The 25,839-nt window shown below is 46.3% G+C and overlaps 1 protein-coding gene across 1 annotated transcript; it reads right to left on the bottom strand.

Annotated features, from left to right (window-relative positions):
- Positions 1-12,679: 12,679 nt before the first annotated feature.
- Positions 12,680-16,603, bottom strand: LOC119293946 (AP2-like ethylene-responsive transcription factor BBM2). The gene is made up of 9 exons (XM_037572260.1): positions 16,242-16,603; positions 15,357-15,933; positions 15,182-15,264; positions 15,059-15,067; positions 14,849-14,937; positions 14,554-14,627; positions 14,172-14,222; positions 13,582-13,658; positions 12,680-13,403 (listed from the first exon to the last, which is right to left on the bottom strand). Exons 1-9 carry the CDS (start codon positions 16,444-16,446, stop codon positions 12,982-12,984), a joined length of 1,587 nt encoding a protein of 528 aa, XP_037428157.1. The 5' UTR covers positions 16,447-16,603; the 3' UTR covers positions 12,680-12,981.
- Between the last annotated feature and the right edge of the window lie 9,236 nt (positions 16,604-25,839).

Genomic DNA, 25,839 nt, shown 5'->3' with positions numbered 1-25,839 from the left:
TGCTCTAGCTACTTTATCTACTGTTTTGGACTATATTGGGCTTTATTTTCCACTTTTATATTACTTTTGGGACTAACCTATTAACCGGAGGCCCAGCCCAGAATTGTTGTTTTTGCCTTTTTCAGTATTTCGAAGAAACAGAATATCAAACGGAGTCCAAACGGAATGAAACCTTCGGGATCGTGATTTTCCAACCGAACGTGATCCGGGAGACTTCGACCCTACTCCAAGCAGTGCCCGAGGAGGTCACGAGGGTGGAGGGCGTGCCCCCCTACCTCGTGGGCCCCTCGGAGCTCCACCGACGTACTCCTTCTTCCTATATATACCTACATATCCCCGAACAATCAGAACGGGAGCCAAAAACCTAATTCCACCGCCGCAACTTTCTGTATCCACGAGATCCCATCTTGGGGCCTATTCCGGAGCTCTACCGGAGGGGGCATCTACCACGGAGGGCTTCTACATCATCACCATGGCCCCTCCGATGAAGTGTGAGTAGTTTACTTCAGACCTTCGGGTCCATAGCTAGTAGCTAGATGGCTTCTTCTCTCTTTTTGGATCTCAATACAATGTTCCCCCCCTCTCTTGTGGAGAACTATTCGATGTAATCTTCCTTTTGCGGTTTGTTTGTTGAGACCGATGAATTGTGGGTTTATGATTCAGATTATTTATGGAAAATATTTGATTCTTCTCTGAATTCTTTTATGTATGATTGAGTTATCTTTGCAAGTCTCTTCGAATTATCCTTTTTGGTTTGGCCAACTAGATTGGTAGTTCTTGCAATGGGAGAAGTGCTTAGCTTTGGGTTCAATCTTGCGGTGTCCTTACCCAGTGACAGAAGGGGCAGCAAGGCACGTATTGTATTGTTTCCATCGAGGATAACAAGATGGGGTTTTTATCATATTGCATGAATTTATCCCTCTACATCATGTCATCTTGCTTACGGCGTTACTCTGTTTTTACTTAATACTCTAGATGCATGCTGGATAGCGGTCGATGAGTGGAGTAATAGTAGTAGATGCAAAATCGTTTCGATCTACTTGTTTTGGACGTGATGCCTATATACATGATCATTGCCTAGATATGTTCATAACTATGCTCAATTCTGTCAATTGCTCAACAATAATTTGTTCACCCACCGTAGAATACTTATGCTCTCGAGAGAAGCCACTAGTGAAACCTATGGCCCCCGGGTCTATTCTCATCATATCAATCTATATCACTTTATTTATTTTCTTTGTTTTTACTTTGCCTTTACTTTTTACTTTGCATCTATCTATCAAAAATACCAAAAATATTATCTCTATTAGATCTCACTCTCGTAAGTGACCGTGAAGGGATTGACAACCCCTAAGAGTTGGTTGCGAGTTGCTATCGTTTTGTGTAGGTACGAGCGACTTGTGCGTGGTCTCCTACTGGATTGATACCTTGGTTCTCAAAAACTGAGGGAAATACTTATGCTACTTTACTGCATCATCCTCTCCTATTCGGGGAAATCCAACGCAGTGATCAAGAGGTAGCAAGAAGAATTTCTGGCACCGTTGCCGGGGAGGCTCACACAAGCAAGTCAACCATACCAAGTACCCATCACAATCCCTATCTCTCGCATTACATTATTTGCCATTTGCCTCTCGTTTTCCTCTCCCCCACTTCACCCTTGCCTTTTATTTGCCCTCTCTTTCCCAATCTCCTCCTCTCTTTTCCGTTTGCCTTTTTCCCGTTGCCTTTCTGTTTGCTCATGTGCTAGTTTGCTTGCTTGTCATCATGACTAGTCTCTTATCTTCTCCATTATCTCCCGAGAATGAAGTTCTAAATTTTAAGCAAAGAGAGGGAGAAAATCTAAAATATGTTTGGTATAGAATTTGCAATGCTCAAAATAGATCTACCAGGAAGCAATCTACTTCAGTTCTTCTTCGCAATTTTTACGTAGGTGCTAATCCTTGGTATAGATATATCCTTGATACCATTACCGGAGGGAATTTTTTGGGTAGCCATACTTTTAATTCTTATAGTGCTCTAATAGATATATTTGGCTCACCACCCCTTTTGATTAATGGAACTACGTTAACTTTGGAGCATGTTATGCAAAGGCTTGAAACTATTGAAAATAAAGTTGCTACCGTTGAATCAATTGAAAATCTTGATAAAAAGATCCACAATCAAATTACCCAATATGGATCTAAGGTAGGAATGACTTTGAAAAATATCAAAGAAAAAGAACCCGTAGTTAATGGAAAAATAAATCTAGACTCTACAAGAATCGATAAACTTGAGGGTATCATCACCAACTTGGGAACCGCTTTTTCTTCCGTTCAAAACACTCCAAGTTCTTCTACTAAAAGTACCAAGCTTATGTATGTTCCTAAGAATAAGGGTGAATCATCTAGTACGAAAACCGTGGATCTTAAATCTATAAGTGTTCATCCCAATCTTTTTACCATCATTAAGGAACCATTTGCTATAGATGAATTTTTCGATCTTTTGCCTGAAAATTTGACAATTATTAGAAAGAAAGGAAATTCTAAAGGAGGTAGATGCCTCATTGAAGAATTGCCTACCAAAGATGGCAATACCTAGATCTATCATTGCTTTTATGCCTAGCTAGGGGCGTTAAACGATAGCGCTTGTTGGGAGGCAACCCAATTTTATTTTGTGTTTTTTGTTTTTGCTTCTGTTTAGGAATAAATAATCCATCTATCCTTTGTTTAGATGTGGTTTTGTCTTTTAATTAGTGTTTGTGCCAAGTAGGACCTATAGGATAACCTACGATGATAGTTGATTTGATTCTGCTGAAAAAACAGAAACTTTGCGCGCACGAATATAATTTTGTTAAATCACAGGAACGTGATTTTGCGTTGATTCTTTTTTCTGCTGATAAATAAACAAATTTTCCAGGACTTCCTATTTTGGTAGAATTTTTAGAGTTCCGTAAGTTTGCGTTAGTTACAGATTGCTACAGACTGTTCTGTTTTTGACAGATTCTGTTTTTCGTGTGTTGTTTGCATATTTTGATGAATCTATGGCTAGTAAAATAGTTTATAAACCATAGAGAAGTTGGAATACAGTAGGTTTAACACCAATATAAATAAAGAATGAGTTCATTACAGTACCTTGAAGTAGTCTTTTGTTTTCTTTCTCTAACGGAGCTCACGAGATTTCTGTTGAGTTTTGTGTTGTGAAGTTTTCAAGTTTTGGGTGAATTCTTTTGATGGAATATAGAACAAGGAGTGGAAAGAGCCTAAGCTTGGGGATGCCCATGGCACCCCCAAGATAATCCAAGGACACCAAAAAGTCAAAGCTTGGGGATGCCCCGGAGGGCATCCCCTCTTTCGCCCACTTTCATCGGTAATTTACTTGGAGCTATATTTTTATTCACCAACATGATATGTGTTTTGCTTGGAGTGTCTTGTATTATTTGTATCTTTGCTTGTTATTCTACCACAATCATCCTTGTTGTACACATCTTTTGAGAGATTCATACATGAATTGGAATTTGTTAGAATACTCTATGTGCTTCACTTATATCTTTTGAGCTTGATAGTTTTGCTCATAGTACTTCACTTATATCTTTTGAGCATGATAATTTTTGCTCTAGTGCTTCACTTAGATCTTTTAGAGCACGGTGATGGATTTGTTTTAAAGAAACTATTGATCTCTCATGCTTCACTTAGATTATTTTGAGAGTCTTTAATAGCATGGTAATTTGCTTAATGTTAATATACTTGGTGTTCAAGATATGTGAAACTTTCTTTTGAGTGAATTGAATACTAAGATAAGTTTGATGCTTGATAATTGTTTTGAGATATGGAGGTGATAATATCAAAGTCGTGCTAGTTGGGTGATTATGAATTTGAGAAATACTTGTGTTGAAGTTTGCAAGTCCCGTAGCATGCACGTATGGTTAAAGTTATGTAACAAATTTGAAACATGAAGTGTACCTGGCTTGTGCATCCTTATGAGTGGTGGTCGGGGACGAGTGATGGTCTTTTCCTACCAATCTATCCCCCTAGGAGCATGCGCGTAGTACTTGAATTTTTGATGACTTCTAATTTTTTGCAATAAGTATATGAGTTCTTTTGACTAATGTTGAGTCCATGGATTATACGCACTCTCACCTTTCCACCATTGCTAGCCTCTTCGGTACCGTGCATTGCCCTTTCTCACCTTGAGAGTTGGTGCAAACTTCCCCGGTGCATCCAAACCCCGTGATACGATACGCTCTATCACACATAAACCTCCTTATATCTTCCTCAAAACAGCCACCATACCTACCTATTATGGCATTTCCATAGCCATTCCGAGATATATTGCCATGCAACTTCCATCATCATCATCATGACATACATTACTTTGGTCATATTGCCATTGCATGATCATGTAGTTGACATCGTATTTGTGGCAAAGCCACCATGCATTATTTTATTTCATACTTGTCACTCTTGATTCATTGCACCATCCCGGTACACCGCCGGAGGCATTCATATAGAGTCATATCTTGTTCTAAGTTTCGAGTTGTAATCCTTGTGTTGTAATCAATAGAAGTGTGATGATCATCATTATTATACGCACTTGTGCTTCAAAGTAGCACCTTGTGCTTCAAAGTAGCCCAAATAAAAAAAACAAAGGCCAAAAAAAAAGAAAGGCCCAAAAAAAGGGCAATGCTACTATCTCTTTTTCCACACTTGTGCTTCAAAGTAGCACCTTGTTCTTCATGTAGTGAGTCTCATATATTGTGCTTCAAAGTAGCACCATGCTTTTCATGTAGAGAGTCTCATGTGTTATCACTTTCATATCCTAGTGGGAATTTTTCATTATAGAATTTGGCTTGTATATTCCTAAGATGGGCTTCCTCAAATGCCCTAGGTCTTCATGAGCAAGCAAGTTGGATGCACACCCACTAGTTTTCTATTGTTGAGCATCCATAGCTCTAGTGCATCCGTTGCATGGCAATCCCTACTCCTCATGTTGACATCAATTGATGCGCATCTCCATAGCCCGTTGATTATCCTTGTCAATATGAGACTTTCTCCTTTTTTTGGTCTTCTCCACACAATCCCCATCATCATATTCTATTCCACCCATAGTGCTATATCCATGGATCACGCTCATGTATTGCGTGAAGGTTGAAAAAGTTTGAGATTATTTAAGTATGAAACAATTGCTTGGCTTGTCATCGGGGGTATAGAAGTTGGGAACATCTTTGTGTGACGAAAATGAAGCATAGCCTAACTATATAATTTTGTAGGGATGAACTTTCTTTTGCCATGTTATTTTGAGAAGACATGATTGCTTTGATTAGTATGCTTGAAGTATTATTACTTTTGTGTCAATATGAACTTTTGTCTTGAATCTTTCAGATCTGAATATTCATATCACAATTGAGAAGATTTACATTGAAATTATGCCAAAGTATCACTCCGCATCAAAAATTCTTTTTTATCATTTACCTACTCGAGGACGAGCAGGAATTAAGCTTGGGGATGCTTGATACGTCTCCAACGTATCTATAATTTTTGATTGCTCCATGCTACTTTATCTATTGTTTTGGACTATATTGGGCTTTATTGCCACTTTTATATTACTTTTGGGACTAACCTGTTAACCGGAGGCCCAGCCCGGAATTGTTGTTTTTTGCCTTTTTCAGTATTTCGAAGAAACACAATATCAAACGGAGTCCAAACGGAATGAAACCTTCGGGATCGTGATTTTGCAACTGAACGTGATCTAGGAGAATTGGACCCTACTCCAAGCAGTGCCCGAGGAGGTCACGAGGGTGGAGGGCACGCCCCCCTGGGCGTGCCCCCTACCTCGTGGGCCCCTCGGAGCTCCACCGACGTACTCCTTCCTCCTATATATACCTACGTATCCCCGAACGATCAGAACGGGAGCCAAAAACCTAATTCCACCGCCACAACTTTCTGTATCCACGAGATCCCATCTTGGGGCCTGTTCCGGAGCTCCGCCGGAGGGGGCATCTACCACGGAGGGCTTCTACATCATCACCATGCCCCCTCCGATGAAGTGTGAGTAGTTTACTTTAGACCTTCGGGTTCATAGCTAGTAGCTAGATGGCTTCTTCTCTCTTTTTGGATCTCAATACAATGTTCTCCCCCTCTCTTGTGGAGAACTATTCGATGTAATCTTCCTTTTGCGGTCTGTTTGTTGAGACCGATGAATTGTGGGTTTATGATTCAGATTATCTATGGAAAATATTTGATTCTTCTCTGAATTCTTTTATGTATGATTGAGTTATCTTTGCAAGTCTCTTCGAATTATCCTTTTTGGTTTGGCCAACTAGATTGGTAGTTCTTGCAATGGGAGAAGTGCTTAGCTTTGGGTTCAATCTTGCGGTGTCCTTACCCAGTGACAGAAGGGGCAGCAAGGCACGTATTGTATTGTTGCCATCGAGGATAACAAGATGTTTTTTTATCATATTGCATGAATTTATCCCTCTACATCATGTCATCTTGCTTACGGCATTACTCTATTTTTACTTAATACTTTAGATGCATGATGGATAGTGGTCGATGAGTGGAGTAATAGTAGTAGATGCAGAATCGTTTTGATCTACTTTTTTTGGACGTGATGCATATATACATGATCATTGCCTAGATATGTTCATAACTATGCTCAATTCTGTCAATTGCTCAACAGTAATTTGTTCACCCATCGTAGAATACTTATGCTCTCGAGAGAAGCCACTAGTGAAACCTATGGCCCCCGAGTCTATTCTCATCATATCAATCTATATCACTTTATTTACTTGCTTTGTTTTTTACTTTCTCTTTACTTTTTACTTTGCATCTATCTATCAAAAATACCAAAAATATTATCTCTATTAGATCTCACTCTCGTAAGTGACCGTGAAGGGATTGACAACCCCTAAGCGTTGGTTGCGAGTTGCTATCGTTTTGTGTAGGTATGAGGGACTTGTGCGTGGTCTCCTACTGGATTGATTCCTTGGTTCTCAAAAACCCGAGGGAAATGCTTACGCTACTTTACTGCATCATCCTCTCCTCTTCGGGGAAATCCAACGCAATGCTCAAGAGGTAGCAGGATGCCTTTATCATCAACGGGAGACCATGTAGGATCACACTAGAAGATGTAGCGCATATAACAGGCATGCCCTGCCATGGGAAGAAGCACGTCCCTTCAAATCTTGATGAAAATATGGAGTTGTGGAAGAAACTGAAAGACCGTAATGACACCAAAATAACTTTCAAAGGATTGCTAGCCAAGATGAAAGGCGACAGCACACCAATTTTTGTCAGGCCATTTGTCTTGTACACCATAGGCAAATATGTATGCCAAACAAAAGAGGAGTATGTGGATAACAAATATATTGGGATTGTTAGAAACGTTGAGACGATAAAGGGCACAAATCTTGGACAGCTAATGCTTGACTATGTTATGGATAGCGTGAAGAATTTTGTAAATGGTGAGGCAATTCTGGAGGGGAATCTACCACTGCTGCAGGTAACTCATAGTAGTACAACCTAACATACATTACATAATGTACGAGAATATTTGTAAACTGCTTTTGTTGTCATGCAGACATGGTACTACGAGAAGTTCAGAGTGCACCAATTGGACTCTAGCATCTCGTATGAATCAAGGTTAAGGCCGCTGATCCAGAACTGGAGAGAGGAGAAGGCAAAAAAGGTTGACAATATAATCCAGAATAATTATCTGGGAGTTGGAGAGGTAAAATGTTAGCACATTGCCTGGATTATGTAACATGTATATTTTCTAAATCATACTAACGACACTAAACTGCAGTATGTTGAGGACCTGATGAGGCCTTTCATTCCAGCATGAGATGGTACGCTGGCCAAACCGAAGACTGGCGGTCAGGTAAATGAGTTACATCAGGCACCCAATATATATTGTAACATTGCAACTAGTATGAAGTTATATGATTCTAACTGTTTCAAAGTCTCAGATTAAGGTACTCGTCGGACGTGTATTCACTGATTTGCAAGAAGTTGCCTCCCTCGTGCAGGAGGCTGGTGCACAACAAGTTGATAGGATGTGCACCCTTGAAAAGAAAATGGATGAGTGCCTTAGGCGTACCCATACAAATGACAAGCTCACAGAAGACCTCATCAAAGAATTGAACGTAAGCCTAGAATTATGAGATTAGTATATATAATTGGAAATTTACGTCTAGAAGGTTTTTTCTAAATTAGTTTACTATGAAAACACCCCAGACTAACATGTATTTTTTAAAGATAAAACGCGACGGAATATTTCCAGGACTGGAGGACATACATCTTTCTGACCTCGGGGCACCTTCACACCCAATGGAGGCCTCTGTTGAGAATGTTGAGCAGGCTTCTGACCAGGAAAACAAAATGATGTCACGGAGGTCGCTGCTAAGCACCATTGTAAGCAGGGAATAAAGAATGATGACATGGAGCCCCCAATGAAGAACCTTGATGAAGAGTTTGACGTGCGCATGTTAACTTAATTATGAAACAATCATTGTCGTTTCAGAAATAACATGTGATCTTCCACGTACAGGATGAAGCATTTGAAAGAGCTGAAAGAAAAATCATACAGGATCTCAATGGTATTCATAAGCTTTTGAAAGAGGTGGATGATATTCAGGGTGCTCCTAGTTTGGATAAGCAAATGCATTCCAAAGCCACTACAAGCCTTGAAGAATTCCAGGTGATGCACATTTTACCTATAATTGAGGAAGAATCTGCTAAAGGCTAGCATGCGGTTTATTTCTTATGACAGATTCCGTTCAACATATGGAGTAAGCAGCACTCTGTGAAGGCTACGGGATCGCGAGAGCCCGAAAAGCCCCGTGCCTTCACAGATGATGACAGCCATGATGAATCCTTTCGAAAGCAGCAAGAAGTAAGTGTGGTTGAATCGACGCCACCAAATCATGGGGGCGAAAAGAAAAATGTGGTATTGCAATTATTTAAGATGCTTCGTACGATACTGAGAAAAAAAAAGGAAAAACAAGATTCCATCAGAGTCTACAAATGATTCTGAGGACACGAACAATAAAAAGAGGAAAATTGGCTCTAGCAACTTAAAAAAGAGGCCAGAAGTTACTGAAACCCAGAGGGACCAGCTAGATGTGGTTCGACAGGATTTCGTGGCATCACTGATCAACAGTACAAATCATGAAAAACAAATGGTCCTAGTTGATGACATTGTCGTGCTATCGAAGCATTTGCAATGCCTCACCCAAAAAGATGGTTCTGAAGAAGCCGTATGGTTGGGTGACGAAGTAAGATATTTCATAAATTAGTTTATTAAGTTCCATTTTTGTAATACAATTAACTTGATTATTATTGTAGGTGGTTGATGCTGCGATCTAGCTCATGCGTCATGATGACCCAATTGACACAAGGGACGGCCAACTGGTTTACATTGAGAGGGTGGCCGGCGTCGCTAAGCTCAAAAGAGATGGTAGGATAGAGGAGTGCTACAAGGATGCTTTGGCAGGCATTCCTGGAACAACACAAGGCACCAGCTACCTGAAACATGACATGGTATTTTAACCTGACTTTGAACAGATTTTTTCATTACTATACACGTTGATCAAATTATCTGCGCAATCCAGGTTTTCCTACCTACGAACAGCCAAGGCGTCCACTGGTTACTTGTGGTTGTAAACCACAGAAGGAAGGAGATTCAGGTTCTTGATTCACTTTTCCACTGTATGGTACCCAAAGAAGTACACAACGTGGTGAGAATTTCAACATATGCAATTATAACAAAGGATTTGACATCGTATGTAAGTATTAGTCGTAGGCAACTTCTCATCCCATTGGGCTTGTAGGTACATGGGATGGAAGCACATCTGAGAGCAGCGAGGCGAGTCAATGGGATAGAAAGCAATGCATGGGAAGACATTAACGTGACGCAATGGCCAGTATGCAATATTAATGTGCCAAAATCCGATGAAACGTTAGTCAAAAATATTAGCTTTTGTTTTTGTTTTAGATTGTTAATATCTGAAATGTTGATCTAACAACATAAAATGTTGCAGTTCTTGTTGTGCACTGTACATGCTGAAGAACATTGAATTATTTACAGGACTAAAACTAAGTAAGCAGTATGACGAAGTACGTAGAGTAACACCTAAAATTATGTTATTTTTTGATCTTAAAGGAACGATACTAACATATCCTTGCATGCCGGCATACATCGAGAAATTCAGAAAAGAGCTATCTGTTGTGCTTGTCGATTCACCCTACAACAAAATGAAATACAGGAATAGGTTCAAGCAGTACCATGCTAGGCTATCGGATGCAGCTGCGATTGAAGATGACAAAGATGCAAGCAGTTAGTCCAGCAGTGTGGAGTGTTCACTTGGCCATAAACCGATAGAGTAGGGTTTGGTTGGGTTTTAGTATCGAAGAAGGTTTCCTAGCCGTGTTCTTAGTCCATTGCACATGAGTCAAGTTGTAAAACTACAATAATATTGGTTACTATATTTTGCTTGAAATAAATTTGGTCTGTATGGGATCTCGTAGAAATCTATATTTGCTTTTTACTACCATGTGACAGTAATGGTGCCTGGGGCAACCCTAGAAGAATAATGGACTATGATATGTCTATTATCATACGAGAGAAAAAAGTACGAGCATGAGCATAGCCTCACAATAGAAGTCAAAAATACTACCTGATTCAACACGCAATCCCAGCTATGTCTCGTAGGCACGCCGCAAAGCCAAATAAATAGAGCATAGGATAACAAGAGTAAAGCACGTACCATAGGGGGCCTCTGCAGCTGCTGCAACGCTGAATTGAAGCGATCACCTTCAGGAGCACAGTGGTGTGGCCATGGTACATCCATCCTGCCTCAGGGAATCACATAGCATGTTCTGTCATAGCCCTGCAAAACAGAGGAAAATTACTACTTGTACTAACCTTGTCAAGTGTGTGCATGTAACAAATGTTGGACATAACTAAACACGGAAGAATGAAATGCAACATATGGAAGAATGAAATGCTCATTCCTTTGTCTCTGCTTTTTACGAGGACCATTACTCTCCCTTTAACAAGGCTAAAACATCATAATAAGAATTAACAGCAATCTTGAAAAGGTGGATATCCCATGTGAATCTAATTTTTCATATAAAGCACATGTCAAGTCTGTTGATCCCAGTCCAGCAATTGCACAAGAAGAAGCGAGCATCATAAATATTGAGCAACATAAGCTATGAATTGTTTATAGTACATTCTAAAATTAATAGCTTATCATCTCTATTGATCTCCAAATCTCACCTATCAGCCAAATTGAAAGAATACATGTTGAATGCAGCGATTGAACGTTCGTAGATCATGCAGTCGGGGCTGGACGAATGGGGCTGGCCGTTGAGGCCGGCGGCCGGCTTCTTCTAGTCCCGCAGAACATGATCCATAATGCATGGCCAGATCAAAGCTGTAGCCATGGCAGAGAAATGATATGTAGAGGACGCAAATTAACAACCAATTGGAGGACCCGCATGGAGGACTGGGAGGTGGGATGGCGCCGACTCTTCGCCGGCGGCCGCCGCGTGGAGGGCAGTGGGCCTTCTCTAGTGTTCGTTGAAAAGGTGGTGCGAGATCGCGAGGGAGTTGGGGTGGAGGAAGGGAGGGGCCGCGACGCGCGGCTAGATCCTGCCAGCGACGAGGGAGGGAGGGGCCGCAACGCGCGGCTAGATCCTGCCGGCGACGAGGCAGGGAGGGGCCGCGACGAGGAATAAGAACGGGATAAAACCCTAGTGGCGGCGAGGAATAAGAACGGGATAAAAACCGAACCGAAAAAAGTCCGGAAATTCGTACCGAGAATACCCTCGAAATATTTGGGAGGGAAAATCAGATCAATTCGAAATATTTTTTCTTCCGAAAATACCCTCGGGGTCTGATATAATACACGTGACATCAGCGTATTGCATCGGATCTAGACCGTCGAATTCGCTCCGACGGACGGTCCATATTGTCCGGATGCTCATATATTGAGAGCCAGCGGTTGCTCGATCTCTGTAAAAACAAAAAAAAAAACTCATATTTATAGCAGTCCAGGAAAGAATCTTGTCCTCGAAGTAGAGTCCTGCGAGTATATTTCTGTCCGCAATGGACACGATTGAGAGATGACGCTGGCTGCAGCAAGGCGTCGGACCTTTGGGTCTGCGCCATCCCCTCGATTGGATATCCCCGGTCAATTCCTGAGGCAGATAAACACGTCGCTCTGCTTTTTGGCATCTTTCACGAGCAAAGTCCCTCGTCGTCTACAGGCCGGGGCCGGCAGGCGGGACAGGACAAGAAGCACGCAGCGCCTCAGATTTCGCTCACCGGGCCGGCGTTTCTGTGAGTTGGACGAGGTGCTGCACGCTGCCACTTTCGGCACGAAAGTATAAACGCACAGCCGCCCCGATTCCGGCGTACGCACCGTGGCCGTAGCTGCAGCTCCGGCCACTGCCCAGGGTGTGGTGCGGCGTGCCGCATCGGGTTCTCCGGGGCATCGCCGCGTCACGGGTTACGACAGAGACAGCACTCAGCTCAGCCGATGTAATACTATCTCTCCTTGCGTCGTCTCTTCCGCCAACGCGCCCACGCAACGCGACGCGACGCGCATCACCACCGCTCTGTCTACACAGCACCGTAGGCTTCGGCGCACCTCCCAGGTTCAGTAGTACATGGCATATAGTAAGTGGCAAAGGTTCAGTGCATGCTAGAATTGAAAATCTCCTACGTCGTGGCATGCATGCATGCATGCACGTCAAAGAGTCTCACATTGCGGCAAAATTGTCGGCACCTCTCACACAAGTTAAGGCGCCAACCATGCAACGACATGCATCATCGCACACCCTACCCTCGCATCGCAGAGGTCGGCCGATCACAACACCGCCTCCCCTGCAAGCTTTATCATCGGTCCTCTTGCACCACCGTACATGTGAGCATGTTGCCCTAGCTAGCTACCTACTACGAGTACGTCCCTGCGTTGCGTGCTACGCTAATCTCACTCGCTCAGTCGTTCCAGAGCGCGAACACCGGGAGCGGGTGCGCGGCGGGGACGCCGGCGACCGGCCGGGCCGCGCCTGGCATCCAGTTCCCTCCGCCGTTGCTGCCCTCGCCGGCCTCGTACTTCATGGCGTGCGCGTACTGGAGGCCGTGCAGCAGGTGCGCGCCGCGGTGGCCGTCCGAGGCGTCGGAGCTGTTGTCGGACGCGCCGGCCTCGGGGCGCTCCACGGCGACGCTCACGCCGCTGGGCAGCGCCGGCGCGTCGCGCGTCGGGGAGCGCCTGCAGGCGAGGTCCCCGCCGATGAGGTGCGAGCTGGCGCAGATGCGCTTCACGTCGTACTTGCTGATGTCGAAGTTGGTGACGGCGCTCAGCCCGCGGAACTTGATCGCCGCGATGTCGTACGCCTCCGCCGCCTCCTCCTGCGTACCTACGACGATTTTCAACTAGACATGAGACATCTACTGCCATATAACCATGCACAAATGACAAAAAAGAACAAGAACAACAAGATTACAGTTAGATTAGCAACAGTCGGGTGACTGTTAAGGCTTGGAACTTGGAGTGAACAAGCTGCATACAAGAGTAGTAAGAAAACAAAAACTTACTGAAGGTTCCCAGGTATAGGTCCTTGTTCCCTGCCACCCTCCCAATCCTGGCCTGCCATCTGCCGTGCTGGTGATGCCTGGGGAAAGGGAAAGCAAGCGCAACAAGAAAAGATCACACACAGTGCCACAGGCTGGCAAGTCGATGCGCGTGTGTTTCTGCGTGTCTGTCTGTCTGTGACTTGTGACTGCGAGTGAGATGGACTACACTAGGGCCCTGTTTGGTTCCAAATAATACACCAACTTATAAGTTGAAAATTGTAAAAAATGACTTATTTTGCCAAACAGCCCCAACTTATAAGTCACCCCAATTTATAAGTCATAAGTTGCTCCACCCCAACTTAAAACTTATAAGTCACCCCCTTTTGCATGGGTCCCACCACCTGCATGATGTTGATTGGTGTGGGAAGGTGTGGGAAGATAATTTATAAATCGGGTGACAACCAAACGGGTGTGACTTATAAGTCACTGGTTTTAAGTCACCTGACTTATAAGTCAGGGGACTTATTGGAACCAAACAGGGCCTGGAGCTGAGAAGAGAGCAAGTTTTGGGGTGGTGAAAAAGCCTGCGGATGGGGGTAAAAATGGGGCACCTGGTCACTCCTCTGTACATGGATGCTCCCCTCGAGAAGCCACTGCTGTTCCTGCAAAGAACAGAATTTAACTCGGAAGTTGTAAGCCTTGGTGAGCGCGCCAGATGTTTTCACACTTTTGGATGCGCATGTATGTGAAAGTGTGCACACAGATTACCCAGTAGTCCTAGAAATTTTGTCTCTAGTGATGTTTAAGTTGTTCATCAGATTTTGCAATGGTTTTCTTCCATAGTACTCCTTCGCAATTTTATATATGCTTTTACAATTTTATAGTAGATGATCTGTACGTACTTCTTTGCAATGGTCCTAATAATTGTTGGCACTGCATCACTGATGGTGCGGCAGTAATAAAGAGGAAAAAACAGGAAGCCAAGAAGTGCACCTTCTCAAGTGCGCAATGAACTCCTGCCTTGTCATGTGCTTCATCTCCTCCAGCTCCTTCTCGTAGGTGCTTAACTACATGTGACAACAAAACCCAGCCCATCCATCAAGGAAACATTGAAAACATCTGCTGTACTAAGCACTTTATTTAATCAGCAGCGAGTTACAGTATGCAGGTGCAGGAATGAACCATAGGACTACGTACCAGGCCCCTACACTAGTAGTACCACCACATTCCCTGGGCTTAATTAAGAGGAAAGCTTGAATGCAATGGCGTCTCAGAAGCTGAAACCTACCGGGAAATTTATGTGAGTCGTTGGCCCCCAGTACTTGAGCGCTGCCAGATCATAAGCCCTCGCGGCCTTCTCCTCCTTGTCATACCCACCTTCAAATTTCAGATCAACCATGATCGATCAGAATGTAACAACAACAATGGACAACAAGAGGTTCCAAACTGAACCTCTAAAACCACTGGAGAAGTTAAGGAAGGAGTAGCAACGGCTTACCTAGGTAAACTGCTCGTTGCATTCGGCAGATTCGGGAACGAACATGCATGGAAGTTGATGTCAGTACGAAGTTACAAAGGCAGAAATGTTTTGTGGTTCTTGATCTGATGAGGAGGAGCTCACCTTGCCTTCCTTTCCTGGTCTGGCCTTCCTTCCTGCAGGTGTTGTCCCACAGGTGAGCCTCGTACCTCCCCGTCCACCTGTGCCTGCAAATCAACGTACGAACCAGCATGAATCCATGAAGGAACCCGGACGTGTAAACGATGCAAAAGCTTGAGCACGCAAGAGCAAGACCAACCTGGTGACGCCGCGGAACTGCGACGTCCTCTGCCCGAACGTCTGCGCGAGCTTGCGAGGGACGGGGACGCACGGCGCCGGCAGCGGCGGCGGCGGCTCGGTCGGGGCGGAGTGCACGGATGGAGGCACCGCCGGCGACCGCTCTGGGACGTACATCGACTGCCGGAGCCAGGACTTGATGCCAGAGATCGACATGTTGGTGCTGCCGTCGAAGCCCGCCGCCGAGCTGTACATTGGCGCCGCCGCCATCGCCCCCGTGCCTGCAGCTTGTTGGTTCGGCGGGCACAGCGAGTACTGGCCGTGGTGCGCCGGCATGTAGTGGTGGTCCGGGAGGCCGGTGCAGTGTGGCGGCGGCGGCGCGTTGTTGATGTCCAGCCCGATGACGGCGCCACCGCCGCCATTGCCCTGGAAGTAGGGCGAGCCTGGATACGCGTGATGGACGTCCTGGTGGTGGTGGTACTTGAGCTCGTCGGCGTGGCTGGCGTCGTAGATGCCGCTGCTCCTGTCGTTGCCGTAGCCGACGCTCAGGAAGTCCTCCAGCTTGGGTCCTTTGGCTTCTGCGTGCTGATGCCTCCAATCTGTACAAAAGTTACGGCAAACAGTCTGATCAAACACAAACTAAACCCCTTGTTGATATGCCATTTCAGCGTGAAGATGCATCTGTGAATATATGGTAGTCCAACACAAACTAGGAACAACACCAGCGAGTTGTCGTCGAACAAGATTAACATGAACATGTGCAGTTTTCATCCTACTAGTGTTAGTTAGACTTGGACACTAGTACTATGATACATGGCAGAAAAAAAAACGTGAACATGCAGGCAATGATTCGAACAAGCTAAGCATAGCCTTCCTGAACTCGTGTTGCATGTGATTGGTCAGTTACCTCGGCCGTCGTACTGCCCAGAGCCGCCGCCAGAGTGCAACGGCACGCCTACGATGGGCGAAGAAGGCGCCGCCACCGCTGTGGGCGACGAGCAAGAGCCACCGTCACCGCCATCGCACCCCACTCCCTCGCCGGCGTCGTAGCCCCTGGCGGCATAAGAAGAGGAAGACAAGGAGAAGCCGAGCCAGCCACTGTTCATGTCCATCTCCTCCTCCAGCTCTCCACCAACGCACAGAACCAAAAAGCTTAGGAGGAGGAGAAAAGGAAACGAAAGAGGAACCAAAAGAGCTCGATCTTTTGCCTGCCGGCCGGCCGGAGTGCGTGTGACTTGCAAGCAAGGGAGATAGGGAGGGCGGAGGCTATCTAGATTGGTGCTCGGGCTACGAGAAGAGGGGAGCCCCCCCTTTTTGACGTTTATATACGCGGGAGCTATATTGGCCACCGGTGTAGCGTAGGGTGGTGGAATGATCGGTCGATATGGACGAGTCGATGAATGAATGAATGCGGTTCTACTGTAGAGTAGAGTAGGAAGGGGAAGGAAACCAAGTCTTGGTGTGCAACTTTGGCTGGGCTGGCTTTGCTTGTGCATTGCATGTACGTATGCGAGTGTGGTCCGGAGTTTTCTTTCTGCGTTGGGGTCTGTGCCGCCATAGATACGTCTTGCAGCGTGGCAGCGCCAAGATGGGGCCTGGTGTGAATGAGTGAATATGAGTGAGAGTATCGGGGTTGGTTATTTTAGTGTTGGCGTTTGTTCTCTCACTCACGTGCCAAACTCAAGGGGGTCAGGGTCATCACATGCACGCGGGAATTGCGTGGTGTCTTCTCAGGTGGTTCGGTGACCCGAAGTCCAAGATCAAGCAAACGATTCAACAGCAACCGCTCCGTCCGGACAAATGATCCGAGCTTTTTTACGTGTTTGCATGTACGTACGTATGGGATCAGTGCCCGTCCCATACTGTTTCATCGGTAATCGTACGCTTAACCACCCATCGATCGATCGATCGATCTTTAAACGTCACGTCCGATGCAAATATATTCTTTCTTGGTCCGGCCCCGGAGGATGGAGTTGACGTGGTTTTCAAACGAGCCAGGTCGCGACGGATGACGACGCGCGATTGCACGCGGATCGAGCCCATAAACTGCGCGGCTCGATGCGCGCGCAGCGCTCACGTGAAGCCGCTCGTGTACGGACGGGCGGGGTGGCGGTGGCGGTGGTATACACACACGCACACATGTACGCAAGGCTGCCCAAAGCGGCAGCGGCAACGGCGAGCCTCGAGGCGCGCACACGCACATCCTGCCGCAGAAAGCAAGCAAGCAAGCAAGCGCGATCCGTGAACAATGAGATCTCCGTGCACGGAGGAGGAAGATTCGATTGGATGGCCCGTGTCAGCGTGCCGAGCTTGGGCTGGTTTGCCACATTTGGGACCCGGATTCGCTTGTACTTTGCCGCCTTTATTTGGTGCCGGACCAGGTGAGGTTTGGAAGGGGGAAAAAATCACTGGTGCATGCAAATCTATTTTTTTTCTCGTGGATAATGGAGCTTCACTAATTGTTTGGTGATGTATACTCTGGGGTGTTTCTGACCCAAATGTGAGCGTGTGTTTGTGGCACCCGATGAAGCGAACAAAACCATCTAGTATTTGCGGCCGAGGCAGCGTGGCGCGGGGGCCAATACGCGCGCGAAGAATTTGCCCTTTTCCACTGCGCGCACACGGGCAGACATGGACGCAGCCGCAGCGGACACCTGGGCTTTTTTCAAAGCTTTCGCGGCTCCCAATCAACCACGCGACGCAAGCGCAGCAAGAGAGCAAAAGGCCCGGCGATGCGAGCGCGCGCAAAGCCACGGGAACCGGGGGAGAGGGCCAGAGCCAGCCAGGGAGCCGCTACGATCGGCAAAGGCAAAACGAACGACCGGCGCCGGCCGATCCGATCCGATCGACTCCCGCCGTGCTCGCATGCAGTCATGCACTGCCTTGGACTGCTCGTAAAAACCATGACCGACTCCATGCATAAGAGATGAAACGGGAAGGAGGAGGAGAAGACCGATTAGATTCATCTGCGGCTCCCCTCACTCACTCTTCCTATCATCAGCACATCTACGCCGTAGCCCCGAGCGACCTACCACTGGGGTGCGTTGCGTGCGTGCTCGAGATAAGGCTGCGCACGTCGAGCCCGGACAAGGCGAGGGGGCTACGGGGGAGGCAGCGGTTTATCTCCCTCGGGAGATGTGCCATGTCACTCTGCCACCCATCCAGCCGTCCGTCCATCCATGCTATCTCTCTCCCTCTCCCTCTCCGTCGTCTCGTCGTTTTGTCATCTTGCGTGCAACCTCATGGGGAGTCACCTCCCCTCAGCCTGCCTCTGCGGATTCCAAAGTAGGCTACCTAGTGCCAGGAGTAGCTGACGACGCATCCATTCCTCTCACCAACACACAAACTCTTTTCTTTCGTTTCTTTGTTCGTTTTATTTATTTAGGTTTGAGTTGCAACGTGACAAAGGGGGCCCCGTCCCGGAGCGTGTCCTGGAGATTATTTTAGGAGACGGATCACGACTGCGGCATTGATTGATTGATCGATTTGATTGACGATGGATGGATATCTGTGCAACTTGGGTTGGGCTTCCCGAGGAAGGAGGCAAGCAAGCCAAGCCAGCGTTCGTTCGACCGTAGACTCGCTCGTCTGCTTGCCTCAGCTCTACTCCCACACGAGACCACCGATGCGGAGCGACTTCAATGCGATCCCGCTCCGAGCAATTTCACTAGCCGTTTGATGATCGAATAGGTGATGAAATGTTCAATAAAAGAACACATCGACGTAGGACGAATCTACTGCCGCAAAACGTATAATATAATCTCAATCCGTGCACGCAGGAAGAAAGTTACTCGCTCCGATTCATATTTGTTGTCACTGAAAGTGATGTATGTACATGTAATTTAGTTCTAAATGCTATATGTATTTGAGCGACAAATAATATAGATCGAAGGAAGTTAGGGGGTCGTCAGATCCATGCGCGTGGATTGTTTTTACTCCTTTGTAGTCTAGGTTTTAGGTTGTTCATCGCCTTGGCTTCGGCGGCGATGATGACGGTGCTAAATAAAGATTCTTTGGATCCTTTCCCTGACGAGGCCATCAATCCTATGGTTGGGGATGGATTTGGAAATCAGTCTGTTCAAGCAAAGATGGCGTGGCAGCGGCGGCATCCTCGTGGTGGACCTGTGTCCTCGTCCTCCGCCGTTGCGACGGTGTTTGCTCCAGCGTCTGCGTGGAGCTTGGGAGATAGTTCAGGAGCGGATGCAGATTGTGGTATGCATCGACGATATTATGAGCTGGGTTAGTGGATGACAGGTATGGTTTCCTCCTTTGGCGTCTTAGTCGTGGTGGGGTGCCAGATTTGAAGTTCGATGGCGTGTCTGGGGTGTTGCTCCGGTCTGATTCGTTCAACAGCAATGTCTTCACTTTTGGCGAGCCACCTTCGAGGTCCGCAAAGCTATATATCAGCGATGGGCCACGTCGAGCTCGGGTGAGGCGGTGATCCGTCATTATTTTCTTCGGTGGCTGTTGTGGTGGTGTCAAAGGCAGGTGACAGTCGTTGGTGTCAAGCTCAGATATGTTCTGCTATCTTTTTTCAGTTTTGTCATGTCGATTCTTACGTGACTTGTACTTCGTTCTTTCTGATATGAATGAGACACGTATTACCATGCAAAAAAAAGGAAGTGTTAGGGTTGAATTACTACCCTCAAGTATGGACAAAAAAACATGCACGCAACATCATCAAATATACCTGTGTGCTACACCCTCAAACAGACCCAGGGCGCGGGTGTGCATGCATGGAGATGGCGGAAGACCAAAATATGTTGCCATGGGATGACATGAAATCTAGCGGTAGGACAATTCCAGCCTTAGTTCTCGGCACCTACTACGACGGCGAATTAGATCCGCAAAACCGAAGTGGCGGTGGCGCCAACTTAAATCTTTGGCACCTCAGAGATCGGCTATAGATGACCTCGGTGGCGGCTGTCAGTATCAAAACCGACAGATCTCGGATAGGGGGGACCAAGTTGTGCATCTAAGGATCAATGGTAACAAGGGACAATGAAACACGATGTTTATCTAGGTTCGGGCCCTCTTAAAGAAGGTAAAACCCTACGTCCTGCTTGATTGTATTCGATGAATATAGGGATCACAAGAGTAGATCTACCCCGAGATCGTAATATCTAAACCCTAAATGTCTAGCCTATGAATATTCTGATTCCCTCTACGGACAAAACCCTCCGGTTTATATAGACACCGGAGGGACCTAGGGTTGTACAGAGCCGGTATACAAGGAAGGGAAATAGAATATCCGGACACCAATCTTGCCGTCCACGCATATAGGAGTCCTACCCAGACACGGGGGATGGTCTTCTGCTTTATCTTCACGGCCCATCAGTCCGGCCCATATAGAATAGACCAAACACCTGAGGACCCCCTAATCCAGGACTCCCTCAGTAGCACCTGAACCAGTCTTCAATGACGATGTGTTCGGCACGCGGATTGTCTTCGGCATTGCAAGGCGGGTTCCTTCTCTTGAATATCGTACGTCAGCTCCCCTTACAAAGTAACTATGTCCAGCTATGCATAATTAATACAACCCTTAGCCACGAAGGCGATATGTCAAAATAGGGACATTATCTTCTACTGACAACTTTTTCCAGCGAAACATCACACTCGACCCTTCAGCATTTCGAACTGTTTTCACACCTCCTGTTTCGTGTTTCATGGTCGAGCCTCCATTGGCGCGTCTTGTCAAAACAGAGATTGTGCCCGCTTATTACGGGATTCTCATCAATGGGATTTGGGTAACCCAACCGTGCCTTACGCACGATCTCATTGGGAACAGGCGGGGTTTAAGGCTTAAGAGAGGGACGGTTGGCATTTTCACTGTCTATAAGAGGACAATGATTCCTCCTTTCTTCCCCACGCCTTCCTCTAGCCTCTGTCTTCCAATCTCCAAGCTCTAGCGCCCAAAATGCTCAATTATTTCCGACCGCCACCACCCTCCCCAGCCATGGCCGGGTCCGGCTCCAAGGGCAAGTGGGAGGCCTCCTCCGTCACTGAAAAGGACGTCAAGGATCTCCGAAGCGCGGGCTATCTGACCGCGGATATCGTGCACAGGCTCCTCGACAAGGACCAGGTCATCCCCACTCCGAGGCCTGGCGAGAGGGTCGTATTCATCCCCCATTTCCTCAGGGGGCTAGGGTTTCCCCTCTACCCCTTCGTCTGAGGCCTTATGTTCTACTACGGGCTAGATTTCCACGATCTAGCCCTGAATTCATTCCTCCACATATCGGCGTTTATCGTCATGGGTGAGCTCTGCTCCGCATTCCGCCACACTTCGGCTTATGGCTCAAGGTTTCCAATCTGAAGCCAAAGGTGGTCCACGGATAGCACGCGGATTGCGGTGGGGCCATGGTAAGCAAGCTGCCCAACGCCACATGGCCCAAAGGGGCGTTCATCGAGACCGTCAAGGTGTGGCAGCAGGAGTGGTTCTACATCATCGAACCTCGCCGCGCCAACTGGGTGGCCATGTTGGAAATATGCCCTAGAGGCAATAATAAAATGGTTATTATTATATTTCCTTGTTCATGATAATTGTCTATTGTTCATGCTATAATTGTATTAACCGAAAACTGTCATACATGTCTGAATACATAGACCACAACATGTCCCTAGTGAGCCTCTAGTTGACTAGCTCATTGATCAATAGATGGTAATGGTTTTCTGACCATGGACATTGGATATCATTGATAACGAGATCACATCATTAGGAGAATGATGTGATTGACAAGACACAATCCTAAGCATAGCACAAGATCGTGTAGTTCGTTTGCTAGAGCTTTTCTAATGTCAAGTATCATTTCCTTAGACCATGAGATTGTGCAACTCCCGGATACCGTAGGAATGCTTTGGGTGTATCAAACGTTGCAACATAACTGTGTGACTATAAAGGTGCACTACAGGTATCTCTGAAAGTGTCTGTTGGGTTGGCACGAATCGAGACTGGGATTTGTCACTCCGTATGACGAAGAGGTATCTCTGGGCCACTCGATAATGCATCATCAGAATGAGCTCAATGTTACTAAGGAGTTAGTCACGGGATCATGTGTTACGGAACGAGTAAAGCGACTTGCCGATAATGAGATTGAACAAGGTATGGGGATACCGACGATCGAATCTCGGGCAAGTAACATCCGGATGGACAAAGGGAATTGTATACGAGATTGATAGAATCCCCGACATCGTGGTTCATCAGATGAGATCATCGTTGAACATGTGGGAGCCAATATGGGTATCAAGATCCTGCTATTGGTTATTGGTCGGAGAGGTATCTCGGTCATGTCTGCATGGTTCCCGAACCCGTAGGGTCTACACACTTAAGGTCCGGTGACGCTAGAGTTGTAATGGGAATAGTATGTTGTTACCGAAGGTTGTTCGGAGTCCTGGATGAGATCCCGGACGTGACGAGGAACTCCGTAATGTTTCGGAGGTGAAGATCGATATATTGGATGAAGGGTATTGGAGTCCGGAATTGTTTTGGAGGTACTGGGTGACGACCTGTGTGACCGGAAGGAGTTTCGGAGTCCCCGGCAAGCATTTGGGGGCCTTATGGGCCAAGGGGATGGGGCACACCCGCCCACTAAGGGGTTGTGCGCCCCTTCCACCCCATCTCACGTAACCTGGAGAGGTGGGGGTGCCTCCCCTAGGGCAGCCGCCCCTCCCGCCTTGGGGGCCAAGTTTCCTAGGGGTGGGGGCGCCCAAACCCATCTATGGTTTCCCCTGTGGTCGTCGCCCCTCCCCTAGGGAAACCCTAGGGCGCCTCCTCCTCCCCCTTCCCCTATATATAGTGAGGGAGAGAGAGGGCCGAACAACCTCAGCCCCTGGCGCAGCCCTCCCGCCTCCTACACCTCCTCCTCCTTCTAGTGCTTAGCGAAGCTCTGCCCGAGAACCACGAGCTCCACCACCATGTTGTCGTGCTGCCGGAGTTCTCCCTCAACTTCCCCTCTCCCCTTGCTGGATCAACAAGGAGGAGACATCCCCGAACTGTACGTGTGTTGAATGCGGAGGCACCGTCCATTCGATGCTTGGATCGGATCTTCCACGATTTGAATCGCGAGTATGACTCCATCAACTGCGTTCTTGTAAAGCTTCCGCTTAGCAATCTTCAAGGGTATGAAGATGCACTCCCTCTCTCTCGTTGCTAGCATCTCCTAGATTGATCTTGGTGGCACGTAGGATTTTTTTGAATTATTACTACGTTCCCCAACAGTGGCATCATGAGCTAGGTCTATGCGTAGATTCTATGCACGAGTAGAACACAAGTAGTTGTGGGCGATGATTTGGTCAATTTGCTTACCGTTACTAGTCCTATCTTGATTCGGCGGCATTGTGGAATGAAGCGGCCCGGGCCGACCTTACACGTATGCTTACGTGAGACAGCTTCCACCGACAGACATGCACTTGTTGCATAAGGTGGCTAGCAGGTGTCTGTCTCTCCCACTTTAGTCGGATCGGATTTGATGAAGAGGGTCCTTATGAAGGGTAAATAGCAATTGGCATATCACCGTTGTGGCTTTTGCGTAGGTAAGAAACTTCTTGCTAGAAATCCATAGCAGCCACGTAAATTATGCAACAACAATTAGAGGATGTCTAACTTGTTTTTGCAGGGTATACTATGTGATGTGATTTGGCCAAAAGGATGTGATGAATTGTATATGTGATCTATGAGATTGATCATGTTCTTGTAATAGGAATCATGAGTATGACAATCGGCAGGAGCCATAGGAGTTGTCTTAATTTGTTGTATGACCTACGAGTCAATATAAGTGCCATGTAATTACTTTACTTTATTGCTAACCGTTAGCCATAGTAGTAGAAGTAATAGTTGGCGAGACAACTTCATGAAGACACGATGGTGGAGATCATGGTGTCATGCCGGTGAAGATGGTGATCATGCCGCGCCTCAAAGATGGAGATCAAAAGCACAAGATGATATTGGACATATCATGTCACTTTATGATTTGCATGTGATGTTTTTCATGTTTACATCTTATTTGCTTAGAACGACAGTAGCATAAATAAGATCATTGATACATCTCCAACGTATCTATAATTTTTTATTGTTCCATGTTGTTATATTATCATTCTTCGATGTTTTACAATCATTTTATAGTCATTGCATATCATTTTTTGGTACTGACCTATTGACATAGTGCCCAGTGCCAGTTGCTGTTTTCTGCATGTTTTCTACATCGCGAGAAATTAATATCAAACGGAGTCCAAACACAATGAAACTCCTGGAGGATTTTTTTTGGCTTAGAAGAAAGCCAGTGGGCCAAGGAAGCACCCGGGGACTGCTCGAGGGGAGCAGCACCCACCAGGGCATGCCAGGAGGCCCAGGCGCCCCTGGTGGGTGCTGTCCACCTCGGGTGCCCCCTGAACTGCCTCTTTGCTCTATAAATACCCCAATATTCTAGAAACCCTAGGGGAGTCAACGAAAATCAATTCCAACCGCCGTAGAGTCCAGAACCACCAGATCCAATCTAGACACCGTCATGCAGGGGTTCACCACTTCCATTGGTGCCTCTCCTATGATGCGTGAGTAGTTCTTTGTAGATCTACGAGTCCGTAGTTAGTAGCTAGATGGCTTCCTCTCTCTCTCTTGATTATCAATACAATGGTCTCTTGGAGATCCATATGATGTAAGTCTTTTTGCGATGTGTTTGTTGGGATCCGATGAACTTTGAATTTACGATCAGATCTATGTTTTTATCCATGAAAGTTATTTGAGTCTTCTTTGATCTCTTATATGCATGATTGCTTATAGCCTCGTATTTCTTCTCCTATATTTGGGTTTTGTTTGGCCAACTTGATCTATTTATCTTGCAATGGGAAGAGGTGCTTTATAGTGGGTTCGATCTTATGGTGCTTGATCCCAGTGACAGAAGGGCAACCGACACGTATGTATCGTTGCTACTAAGGATAACAAGATGAGATCTATATCTCCGCAATAGATAAACGGATCTCGTCTACATCATGTCATCGTTCTTATTGCATTACTCCGTTTTCTCATGAACTTAATACACTAGATGCATGCTGGATAGCGGTCAATGTGTGGAGTAATAGTAGTATATGCAGGCAGGAGTCGATCTACTATTTTTCTGGAGAGAAGCCACTAGTGAAACCTACGGCCCCTGGATCTCTTTTCATCATATTTTCCTTTGTGATCTATTTTTCCTTGTATTTATTTTCATATCTATTAAAACAAAAATACAGAAATACCTTGCTGCAATTTATTTGTTCCGCGATATATTTATCCTATCTACCACTTTTACATCATACTATTTGCCTATACCGAGGCACCGTACCCAGAAGGGATTGACAACCCCTTTAACACGTCGGGTTGCAAGTATTTCTTATTTGTGTGCAGGTGCTGTTTACATGGTGTGAGGAGGTTCTCCTACTGGTTCGATAACCTTGGTCTCATCACTGAGGGAAATACCTACCGTCGCTATACTGCATCATCCCTTCCTCTTTGGGGAAATACCCACGTAGTTCTA

Source organism: Triticum dicoccoides, chromosome 4B, assembly GCF_002162155.2.
Source record: "Triticum dicoccoides isolate Atlit2015 ecotype Zavitan chromosome 4B, WEW_v2.0, whole genome shotgun sequence".
Lineage (NCBI taxonomy): Eukaryota > Viridiplantae > Streptophyta > Magnoliopsida > Poales > Poaceae > Triticum > Triticum dicoccoides.
The sequence above is the reverse complement of the archived record's forward strand: the minus strand, read 5'-3'. Positions and strand labels throughout refer to the sequence as shown.